At 42.9% G+C, this 12,406-nt stretch overlaps 1 protein-coding gene and 1 long non-coding RNA gene across 2 annotated transcripts in view; one reads left to right on the plus strand and one right to left on the minus strand.

Moving 5' to 3' along the window:
• LOC308094720 overlaps window positions 1-12,406 on the plus strand; it is an 87,697-nt gene continuing 75,291 nt past the window's right edge. Inside the window, exon 1 of the long non-coding RNA XR_013933981.1 lies at window positions 1-461. This is a non-coding gene — a long non-coding RNA (uncharacterized lncRNA). The remainder of the gene's footprint in view (window positions 462-12,406) is intronic.
• On the minus strand, window positions 1,476-10,207 carry LOC308094802 (extracellular calcium-sensing receptor-like; the record flags this gene model as incomplete). Its single annotated transcript, XM_080441628.1, has 7 exons — window positions 1,476-2,389; window positions 3,662-3,785; window positions 3,877-4,104; window positions 4,654-4,923; window positions 6,460-6,666; window positions 7,437-7,688; window positions 9,947-10,207. 7 exons carry the CDS (start codon window positions 10,205-10,207, stop codon window positions 1,476-1,478), a joined length of 2,256 nt encoding a protein of 751 aa, XP_080297754.1.

Genomic DNA, 12,406 nt, shown 5'->3' on the forward strand with positions numbered 1-12,406 from the left:
GTGTGCGCATTGGCTACAAGTGGGCGTGCCTTCAGATCAGGAAGCAGGCCGCGCTTTACCCAATCAAATGTAGTGGGCGGGATTCACGTGTCCGTCGATCCTTCCCCCCTCGAAACAAACCGAAACTAATTTAACAATAGCGTCCGCGGAGCAGACAAAACCACGGAAAGATATTCACATTTTAACTTACTCTTTCATCATAGAAACAAGTGGGCTTATAACCAAAACGATCCATGTTCTCTGGGAGAAGTGGTGTTAGTGTTCCGTGTAGAAATATTGTTAGTGGGAATGAAAACATAGTCGCACCAACCGGAAGTGATGCGCTGAAGGCATACACAAACACCGGTTTCCTTGCACACTGGTGTTACGTTTTCTTCCGCCCAGAGCCAACAGACATAGAACAAACAGCAGAGGTCGCTGTTTTTCATTTTCAGTTGGATCTGGGTTCCCAGATTGTACAAGTACAAGCAGCGAAATGCTAGTGTGGCGATGTCCACAAGACAGCAACACAAAACCAACTCCTCTGAGCACAGATCTCTGCCAGGCCTGGCTGCCTATACCTGAGAGTGTGTGAGTCGTGGGGTCATACCTATGTTCCCCGAACCTATGTTCCCCCACTAAGGTTATGGTTATGGTTATGGTTATGGTTATGGTTATGGTTAGGGTTAGGTTTAGGTTAGGTCCTATATTCCCCGCTCTCCTAGGAAAGCGGGGAACATAGAACCTGGGGAACATACGGACGGTCCTGTGAGTCGTGGTGGGGTGCAGCTGCCAGGACACGAGGAAGCTGCGGGGGGAAATAGAGTTTGTACGAACAACAGTGTAACTGTTGACATTTGTGGCGCCCCCTATGGGCAAAAGTGAAGGCGGTTTTGCAGGTGTGCTCTATAGAGTTCCTTCAACAATCTTTTCCAATTTGGGTATGATTGAATATCGTGTTCATGACAAATGGTGGTTTTGTTTGTGAGAAATAGACCCCACCCACACACTTTTGAAGACAATTACAGACAAATGGTATGAGTAAGAAACCCCTGTTGTCATTGTCACATGATGACTCATTTGATTACTAAAACCAAATGTCTGCAACAAACAGTGACATTTGTAGCATTTGGGATGCCCCAGTGAAATAGCTTTTGGCGTTGTTTAGAGGCCCCTCTGATGGAGATTTGGGGCATCCAAAGTTAATTATTTCTGGCATTTCTGGCAAAACAGCACCTCCCACAAATTATAGAAGCCAATCGGAAGGGAATATTAAAACTGACTGATACATACACTGTTTGGTCTAAAATCACCAAACATAGCCTTTATATTTGGTGATTTTAGCCTTTATGGTAGATAATAGCTGCATCTCTGACCACATTTAGTTTAATCTGGTAGAAAACAGAACCCATTATACTAACAAGATTATCAGCATTCAAATAATCCATATACACTTATTGTTATAAATGACTCAGAAAATAATTGAATTTCTGCTTCTATGTATTGGTGGCACTGCGACCCATGATGGACTTCTTAGTGTTTCTCTCAGGTTTCAAAAGGATTATATAACATTTTGGTCCAAACAGTGCTACCAAAAGGCCAAAACTAGATGCTAAAATTGCAAATACCTCAACTACATCTGAATATTTGCCTGGAGAGCTGATATATGCTGGGATGAAGGCTATCCACACAGCACAGAAGATCAGCATGCTGAAAGTGATTAACTTGGCTTCATTGAAGTTGTCTGGAAGATTCCTTGCCATGAAAGCTAGGACGAAGCTGAGGAGTGCCAGTAAACCAATATAACCCAATAACACGGCAAAACCAACTGTTGATCCCACATCACACTCATAGACTATCTTATCACTGTAGTATTGTGTGTTTTTATAAGGAGTTGGTGAGGCAGACACAAGCCAGGCTACGCAAATTATTGCCTGGATGGACGTAAGAGCCAGAACTGTCGCTCTCTGTTGCATTGCACCGAACCACTTCAGAATGTCTCCACTCCCAGGCTTGGAGGCCTTGAACACAGCCAACACCACCATGGTCTTTACCAGGATACACGAGACGCACAGCACGAAGCTGATCCCGAATGCCGCGTGCCTCAGCTGACACGTCCAGAGTATGGGACGGCCAATGAACAGAAGTGAGCACAAGAAACACAGTTTGAGTGACAGCAAAAGTTGGAAGCTGAGTTCTGAGTTGTTGGCGCGCACCATGGGCGTGTCTCGGTGATAGGTGAAGATTCCCAGCACAATGGCACAGATAAGTGTGCCTAGCAATGAGATGGTTGTCAAGGTGATGCCCAAGGCCTCATGGTAGGAGAGGAACTCAATGCTCTTAGGGACACAGTGGTCTCGCTGGGGACTGGACCAGAAGTCCTCTGGACAACTGATGCACTCTGTAGAGTCTAACAAAGACAGCAAGGTTAAAGGGAACTTTTGACATATGCAGGGAGAAACCTACACTTTGCTTTTCCCACATTTGTTTATTTGTATTTTTGTTAACTCTCACTCAATTAAGACTCTCCTGTTTATGGAAATGCCCTCATCCATTTATCTCCTCAATGATCTGAAATTGCACATGGGCATTGACTATTGGCATATAGGCATATGCAGGAAGTGAGGAAGCTGTGGGTGGTGTTTCCACTTGTCAAATTGTGGCCGCCTCTATTAATAGTACAGCATGCTGTACCTGGGTTCCAAACACATACACAGACACAACAACAGAGACAATGGCAGCAGAAACAGAGAGAGCTTACGCATAGCAAGCAGCAGACCCACTAAGGCTTGGCTACATGTAGCCTATATTGGTTCACCAATATGTTTGTGTAAAGTGTTGTATGACCTTTCATTACACAACCGTCTCATTAATTGTGTCAGCAATAACCCACAGTAGCACTCAGCGTGCTACAATGACATAGTGACCAATCGGTGGAGGGAGGACATTTATCTATACTACAATCCGCAAACTGGCTGTACCAGGGAACAGGGAACAGGGAACGGACAAGTTGCATGTTAGGTTTCGCTTTTGGTTTGCATGATGCAGTTAGGTTTCGCTTTCGGTTTGCATGCTGCAGTTAGGTTTCGCTTTCGTTTTGCGCTTTGCCAAATCATGTGCGAGAAACAAGCACCGGTGTTGCAAGGAACGTCTACACGCTCTTCTGTCTCCGTCTCCGATGTGCGGGCCAGGCTACTAGACGGGAGGGCCGCGTGTATGTATAGTTACATTACCTTTCTCATGCATTTTTCTCTTTAGTAGGCCTATATCGATCTAAAAATGATTTAAGATGATTTTTTTCTTCCTAAATGTAAGCGGTTAGGAATTTGAAGTGGCAGTTTCAGTACCAAGTCTGCACTCTTCGTATGGGTGCGAACTAGCCTGGCATGGCCAGACTAATATCACTGCGTAGATATTAGTCTGGAATCTCTGTGTGGAACCTGCATTTCCAAGGGGCGAATAAAAAAAATGCCTCTGGTGATAAACCAGCCTCATATTTGCATTCTGGGCCCTGATTGGTGCCCCACAACTACGGGGGCAGGGACATCCAATCACAATCGAGCGGGGTCAGACCAAATCTGCAGAGGGCTATTATTATTATTATTTTTTTGCACTGGCACATTCGTCTGGTTTCAAGGCTAGGTGGGAACATCCGCCGGGAATGGACTATATGTAAACCAACCAGTCTGATTGCTGATCTCTCCCTCAGAGCAAGCAATGCAGTCAAAGCAGCAGACAGGTTCTCCTTTCCTTCTGGCCACACGGGTTCCAGGGGAACAGCTCTCACTGCACACTGACCTAGGCGGCTACGGAGGAAAGTAACAATGATCAATTTGAAAATGACATGCGCGTCACGAGCTCAACATTAGTTATTTTAAAAAACCTGAAAAAAGTGACCTTTTTGGACTCAAAGTTCCAGAAGATTCTGCCTTCATCAAGGATGAGTTCTTCATCTCCGGAGGCTGACTTCTTGACCACACCTACGTTGTGAACCTTGGTGCTTCCATCGGGGAGCCACGCCCAGTTCATGACATCATAGATTGGTAACGGATCACCATTCTCATCAAATGATACATGATCACCAAATGATGTGGTGAAGTTGACCTTTTCCAGGTAATACACAAGCTACAAACGGTGATGAACAGAATGATGAAGAAAAACGACTGTATACACGATTATACTATAGTTACACTAACAGGGACTGTTGTATTACCCATATAAACCTTTACTGTATTTAGTGGGATGTGTGTGTGTGCATGTGCGTGTGCGTGCGCGTGTGTGTGTGTGTGTGTGTGTGTGTGTGTGTGTGTGTGTGTGTGTGTGTGTGTGTGTGTGTGTGTGTGTGTGTGTGTGTGTGTGTGTGTGTGTGTGCGTGCGTGTGTCTCCATTTGGTTCCATTTGTACACTCTCTGAGTCATGGGGGTCCATTTGGTTCCTAACTATCAATCATTTAGCTGGGGACCCCTGGAACCCCCTCATGGACCCCTGGGGTTCCCCGGAGCCCACTTTTAGAACCACATCACTATAAGAACATTTATATATTTTCTCCTACTGCGTACAGTCCATTTTACTTGCTTTTTATGAATATCATATTTACATACAGTATTCATTGTCATTCTCAATTTGAGTCCAACTAGAAACATTAACAGGTAAACTGTGAATTAATGGCAACACCTGCCATGGCTGTATTGCCTGCAAACGGGCGCAGCTGCCCCCAGTGAAAGGCCCTCGTCCTGGGGCACACTGCAGCATGTCATGGAGGCCATGGGCCAGGGCATACACAGCCTTGTACACGTTATACTCGGGCCTGAAGTCGGACACGTCCAGAAGGTTGGTCTCTGCCGTGGTTTCTCGTCCAGTGCACACCCTTCCGCCGGCGTCCGCCCACTCTGAGGGAAGGGGTGCGAATTTACACCCGAACGTGTTCTCCCAAAACTGCCTCACCTGAAGAAACACAATGAACACTTCAGCATGCTTTAAAATACAATGTGAATTATGTTTTAAAAATAACTTCATTCAGGTTGAAATCGCAGCTTAAAGGGGTAGTTCACCCCCCAAATAACTTTTTTTCTATTGATTACTCACCCCATGGAGCCTTGAATTCATGGAAATGTATTTGTTTTTGTCGCATTCCTTCCTTTATTATTTGATTATAATAAATTTAGCCCCATTGATTCCGGTAGGAGACACAAATGCATTTTCGTCTCCTACCGGAATCAATGGGGACACATTTATTATAATCAAATTATTGGCTTAGGAATGTGACAAAAACAAAAAAATATCTATGAATTCAAGGCTCCAGATGGTCAGTAATCAATAGAAAAAAAGTTTTTTTGGGGGTGAACTACCCCTTTAAATACTAAATCAGTGGTTCCGAACCTTTTCTGGATCAGGGCCCTCTTGAAAATATTGAAAGCATTTGTGGCCTTAAAGGGATAGTTCACCCCCAAAATGGCTTTTTTCCCCTAATGATTAGTCACCCAATGGAGACTTGAATTCATGGATGATTTTGCTAATAATGTAATAATAATAGTATAATAATAGGAGACACAAAGAGACTCCTCTGTGTCTCCTACCGATCATCAAAATATTGTCTTAGGAATGCGACAAAAACTAAAAAATATCCATGAATTCAAGTGTCCATGGGGTGACTAATCGATAGGAAAAAAGCAATGTTTTGGGTGAACTATCCCTTTAACACCCTTCTAACCACTATTAACATGACAGACGATCGGTTCCCGTGTTAAGTGGTCACGATTGTGCCCTGCGCATTTTCAGAGGGTGTTTATTTAAAAAAAAAAAGAGTAAATACCATGATTTTCCCCCAATATGTTTTATATTATCAATAAAATCTTAATGCTTTGCCAATTATTTAGGGGGGCCCCGGGCCCACTTCCATTATCCTCACGGCCCTCCTGTTGGGCCCCGGCCCGCAGGTTTGGGAATCAACCAGTGGTGGAAAAAGTACTCAAATATTTTTATAAAGTATCAATACTGCATTGTAGAAGTACTCCGTTACAAGTAAAAGTCTGGAATTCAAAATTTACTTGAGTAAAAGTACAAAAGTATTGGCATCAAAATGTACTTAAAGTACAAAAGTAAAAGTACTAAAATGTTTGAAAATAGCAGATCTACAAGCTCACAACGCGTCGCGAAGTGAACTTGTAGATCGACTATTTTCAAATAGCCGTATAGGTATAAAATAGGGCTAAAGTGGTTAATGTATGTTTTATTATGTAATAATTTATATCTGCAAAGTAACTAGTAACTAAAGTGTTCAAATAATTGTAGTGGAGTAAAAGTACAATATTTGGATCCGAGATGTAGTGGAGTAGAAGTAAAAGTATTGGAAATTGGAAATACTCAAGTAAAGTACAAATACCTCAACATTGTACAAAAGTACAGTACTTAAGTAAATGTACTTAGTTACTTTCCACCACTGGGAATCACTAAATTCTAAATTGAAAACAAAACACTGACTATGTTATTCTCATGGCTGCCGTCAGGCTCACTGTCAGGATGTATGTTTAACAAGAAGTCCCTGAGGCCCGGCATCTCTCCTCGACGGATGGCGATGCCCAGGGTGCCTCTGAGGTAGGGCACGAAGGCAGCCGTCTGGAGGCCAGTGTTGGTGGTCCACGACTCACTGGCCATCCACTGCAGACCCGACACGTTCTGCCTGACCACCTGTTGTGTCCGACAAAACATTATTGTTGCGTTATCGTCGCTGTCGGACGTAAACCTTGTATGTAAAAAAAAAAACTTTCAGAGAGTACAACCAGCTCAGTGGCCTTGTGGTTATAGGAGACTCCCTCTTTCTTTGGTGTTTCGCCCAGGTGGGAGTGGTTTAGGCGTGGCCTAAACCTAAGATCAGAGAAAATATGCCTCAGCCCAGTGGTCCCCAAACTTTTTGGGTCGTGACCCAAAAAAGAAATGTGTTCCCGGGACCCAAACTAGTGAAAATAGCCGATCTACAAGCTCACAACGTGTCCCATCGCGACGCGTTGTGAGCTTGTAGATCTGCTATTTTCACTGCTTCTAAAGTTTTTTTTTAATGTATTTTTTTATGGAATAATTGTGAGGGGAAAAACAGCGTTCCAAAGGATCACAAGCTTTAATTAATAATACTTTTCTTTGGTTAAATATTTATAGAACCCACAGACAGACTTTATAACCATTAGCTATATTACAGCAATGAGATAGATGTGTGAATGGTGTGATTATTTGTGTGCTATAGATGTACCGAGTCTGAGATCAAAAGCAAAAGCAAATCTGAAGTGTAAAAGAATACGCAGCTGCTGAGCATTTAAATTGATGAACATACTGTATGAGTGATTAAATTGCATTGCAAATTGTTATTTATTCTGAGAATAATGTCTTCACTTCACTAAAGCTATAATCTCAGATCCCTTTTAATTATGAATCACCAAAATGAACATGTATCATATAAACACAACCTCCTCCATGAGCTTGGCCATGCGGCTCCCAAACACAAATGCGATGACAACGCGCGCCGTGGAAGTCTTCATCACAGAGACGATCCTCTGGACCTCGGCCGGCTCGCTGTCCATGGGCAGAACCTCCACGTACGCCAGGCAGGCCAAGCCAGACCGGGCCAGGTCGGCCCGGAAGGACCGGGCAGCGTGGTGGCCGTAGTCATTGTCCAGAATCACCAGTCCCACCCAGGTCCAGCCGAACCGCCTGACAATCTGGAGCATGGCACGCACCTGGTCGGAGGAAAGAGTGCTTGGATTAGATCGGTGGTTCCCAAACGTTCCCCATGGGGACCCAATCTCACAAAAAACACATTCTGAATTAACCACTTAAGCCAGGGGTCTTCAACAGGGGGTCCGGGACCCCTAGGGGGTCCTCAGAGCTGCTATAGGGGGTCCGCCAAATCTTTGTGTGATAGGATTGAGTTTTTTTTACATTAACCACTTAAACCCTAGAATTTTTCCCCTTTTCTGAGGGGAACATTAGCCGAAAATAGCCGATCTACAAGCTCTCAACGTTGAGAGCTTGTAGATCGGCTATTTTTGGCAAAGAGGCTATAGGTGGAGAGGGAAAAAAGAGCAGACCAAGTAAACAAAAAAAGTTGAATCTGAAACACAAATTTTATACAATATAGAGGGGGTCCCTGCTTCATCTCTCTTTCAGCTAGGGGGTCCTTGGCCTGAAAACCTTGAAGACCCCTGACTTAAGCCCTATTAGTAGGCTGACAGGAAATGGGGAGAGAGACTGGGGTGACACGCAGCAAAGGCCGTCGTGATCGGGACTCAAACCCACAATGCGCTGTCAGGCTACTTTAGAGCCCAGGTGATTTAATTTTAATAGTGAAAAGCCCTATTTAATAGTGCAAATAGCCATTCTACAAGCTCACAACGCGTGGCGATGCAACACGTTGTGAGCTTGTAGAACGGCTATTTTCACTATTTCTTATGTTTCTTTTTTTAATTTATGGAAACGTTTAGGTATCTTTTTAAAAATTCCACAAATAATCTTTTTAAAGTTCGTTTTTTTTTTTTTACTTCTGAGGTAAAACCTTTTAATAATTAAATACTAATTTAATACTAATACTAATTAAAGGGTCACGAGTCACGACCCATTGTTTGGGAAACATATTGTAAATCAGTTAATCTCCTACACAGATTACACAAAGGATGTGAAGTCTAATCATTTTCACTTTCGATGCTGTCAACAGAGGAGACCTTCAGCACCAGCAAGCAGTGTGTGGAACATCATGTACTAGTTGATACCAATAGATCATTGGTCTGTAGATGATGTTCACCTGGAAGGCATCACTTGGGATCGTTCTAAAGAAGGAGGGGAACCGATGGCGGTCACTCAGACAGGAGCAGGTAGAATAGTAACTCACCTATAAAATGTACAAAGCATCTGTTCTGTAATATACTCTACAATTTCTGAAAACAAAATAATGTTCTCTGCAAGCGGAGAATATGAGCACATGAGAATATACAGTAACCATAAATCTTATGGGATAATCACTCCACCTCCCCCCTCTCTCTCTCCCGCTCCCTCTCCCTCTCCCAAAAGCATTTGAAAAGTCAGTTGGCTCTCATGCATTGAAGGAGGCATGAGCTCGGCCCTGGCCTCCCTATAGGTTGGTAGAGGGGAAGGTAGTGCCCAGGATTACATAGACAATTGGCACTGGGTGTAAAAAATGGGGTTACAAAATCGTGGGATAAAAATTTATGATTAAAAAAAAGCATTTGAATGGACTCACTAAAGCAGAAAGCCAACACTTATTTTTTTTTTACCAATTTCAAAGTGTAACCTACATTTTACTGATGATAGAAACATAACGGACACAAGGATCAGACTTTGTGGATTACAGAGACATATTTTATGTTATTATAACATTGATGTAAGCTTGAGTTATTATGTATTGACCACAGTGATTGAAATTCGTGTATGCAATAAGGTTTAAGGTTACAATGTTATACTATAACATTCTGAATATCACCCCAAATACACCCCACCCCTCTTATATAATACTTTACATGTGACCGTGAGACCACGCCGACTCAGGGACGTGGACATACTGTAGGATTCAGGCCGGGTAGTGAATCAAACTTTTAACTAATTTCCGTTAACTGAACTCAATAAAAACTAGAATAAAAATAAATAAATGATAACTAACTGAAACTGTATTGTGTGTTTACAAAACTAACTAAAACAAACTGAAATTATTGACAAAATGCTCTTAGTTTTCGTTTGCGGATGGTTGGAGGTTCATCAAAAGTAGCTTCGCGCCGCGTTTCGAGCTTGTAGATCTGCTACTTTTGAATTTGAATCCTGAAAAGTAACAGTTTTGGACACATGAGGTTTCCACCCGACAGAGACGATATACAATGTTTATCACATTTGTAAATAAACAACCCAAATTAAGCATATATTCAGTATTTAATTGGTGATATGGTAAATGTTTTCTAGTAGGAAAACTTACCTGGGGCTCTCTGTACAAACCTAACACACTGGAGATGGCAATAGAATGTGTTGAGGAATCGGCACCCACAATTCCTATCACTGGAGGGGACCCAGCACAGCCCTCGTCCAACTGAAACTGATCCTCTCTCCCGCTGACCAATGACAACGCTGCGTGGAATGCACCTCGAAGCGTGTGACAGGTGTCATAGATCCTATAGCCCAGAGTCACATTGGGCAGCAGGCTGCTGTTTCTGTTGATCTCACTGATTGCAAACGCCATTGTCTGGGCCTGCCTGAACCCTGGAATGAAAAAACTAACACACAAAATGTAGAAATACATAACATACTTTCTATCTAAATAAGATCCCTGTTCTCTTGCTTGCCATTGTGTTCATGATGATGTATTCATGATGATGAACAAGCTCACTGATTGTGAGCTTGTTAAAGTGGTTAAAGGTGCACCAACAGAACCATTTGAGTAACCATTTGAGGTTCTGGTTCTTCGCGGCACCATTTAACATTTTAAAGAACCATTTGAGAACCTTTTATTTTTCTGTGTGCGTACTCACCCATGGCAAGTGGGCTCCCGTGGCTTGGAGGTGAAAGACACCTCAGGGTAGACAGGGACTGAGTGGGTTGTAAACAAACCACCCAGAACCAAGTCCCCAGCCTTGTAAAATCTGTTGATATTTAACTGTGCCTGTAACTCACAAGAAGAGGAAGGTGATGAAGACAAAGGAGAGACAAAAGACCACAATATCAATGTCAAGTACAGGTATACAAGCAGGTGTAGGTCTAGAGAAGCCTGCATGACTGTCCTCCTCTATGTATCCCCCCCCCTTTCCCCAAATCGTTTGTCCAGTTGCTAAACTTTATACACAGTGCAATGCCGTCCCCTGTGCCAACGTATTCCACTGACTACGTAATCCTTCACTCCCATCTGGGCCAAGGCAGAAGTAGGGGCAGGGCTTAACATGCATTAGCAATCCTAACATAACATATCAAAACAACGATAATAATAATAGCTCGGATTTACATAGCGCTTTTCTAAGTACCAAAAGTCGCTTTAAATAAAATAAAAGGAAGCAACTTTATTAAGAAGAAAAAAAATACCAGAAAAACTAGAAAAAGACAAGACAACTAAAATCGGTTAAAAGTTAAGCATGGGTTGAGAGACATCTTAGCTAGACCTCGGCTGGGAAAAGCTATATTGAAGAGGTGGTTTTGAGTGCATAGGCACATATATTATATATAATTTGCACAATTCCCAGAATTTCCCAGCATAACATTTGGGAAGGCTTAGCCTATACCCTAGCCTTCATTACCCGCCGCCTATGTTTGAGTGTAGTTTTGAAGGAAGGGAGGGATGTGTCCTGTAATGTGTCAACAACACTATCTTACCAGGACTACGTTGGCAAATATTCACCCACTTTTAGGTCAAGAAATACATTATAGATTTTTAGAAAATGAATTATATATAAAATAATATCGACATGTGGCCCAAATTGGGCCCCTCATCCACAGCCACTCCAGCACCACCCACCGCACGGCACCTGCAACTACAGTGAAATAATACTTTGTAATCCATGACATAAACCAGTGGTTTTCAACCAGTGGTCCGGGGACCACCAGTGGTCCTTGAGGGAGTACCAGGGGGTCCCCAGCGAAATGAGTTAACATAGTGTCACAATCATTTTAACCACTTAGCTTTGGCTATTTTTGAAAAACGTTGAAAAAGTGTGCATACCTTTTGAATATTTATATTTTTTAAAGCGAAAATTATCTGATATCTTTGCTTCTGGGGGTCCTTGGCACAAAACATTTTCAAATGGGGGTCCGCGGCCAAATGTATATCAATTTAGGGGTCCTTGGCATGAAAAGGGTTGAAAACCACTGACTTAAACACATCAAATGCCAGGTTTTCTCTTTTTAAGAAGACTGTGTTGCATGAATGAATACGAGTGACACACAGATTAGTCTATCAAGTCAGACAACTCAGACCACTCTTCTACAATCTTCAAATGCTACAGAGTCTTGTATTGTAATGCTATGTTCACACTAGCATGCAGCTACAAAGCGACTTAATTTTCAATGGCAGACTGCCGGCTCTTCATGGGCGTTTTGTATCATTTGTAGCTCTGCCAGTGTGAACACAGCATGACTACGTCTCCTGAAAGGTGTGAACAGAAGCTGTCATTGTCTCCGCCAGGCCGAAAGGCATGGCGAGAGAGTATGTTTTGCACCCTGTCCGTCCGTCCGTCCGTCCGTCCGTGTGTCCGTGTCAGGCCCGGATACAGAAATTATTAACTGGGGGGGGCATTGATAAATGCTGGGGGGGGGGGGCGGCTTCGTCAGCGATTTTTTTTGGGGCTTTTTTCCCCCAGTTTTTTCCGGCTGTTTGTGTAATACTGCTTTCTATTGTTCTTTTGGGCTTGTTTTCCTAGGGTTCTTTCTCTCGCAATATCTGGCAACACTGCCC

The sequence above is a fragment of the Gymnoscopelus braueri genome (assembly GCF_963280865.1).
Source record: "Gymnoscopelus braueri genome assembly, chromosome: 11".
NCBI classification, from domain to species: domain Eukaryota; kingdom Metazoa; phylum Chordata; class Actinopteri; order Myctophiformes; family Myctophidae; genus Gymnoscopelus; species Gymnoscopelus braueri.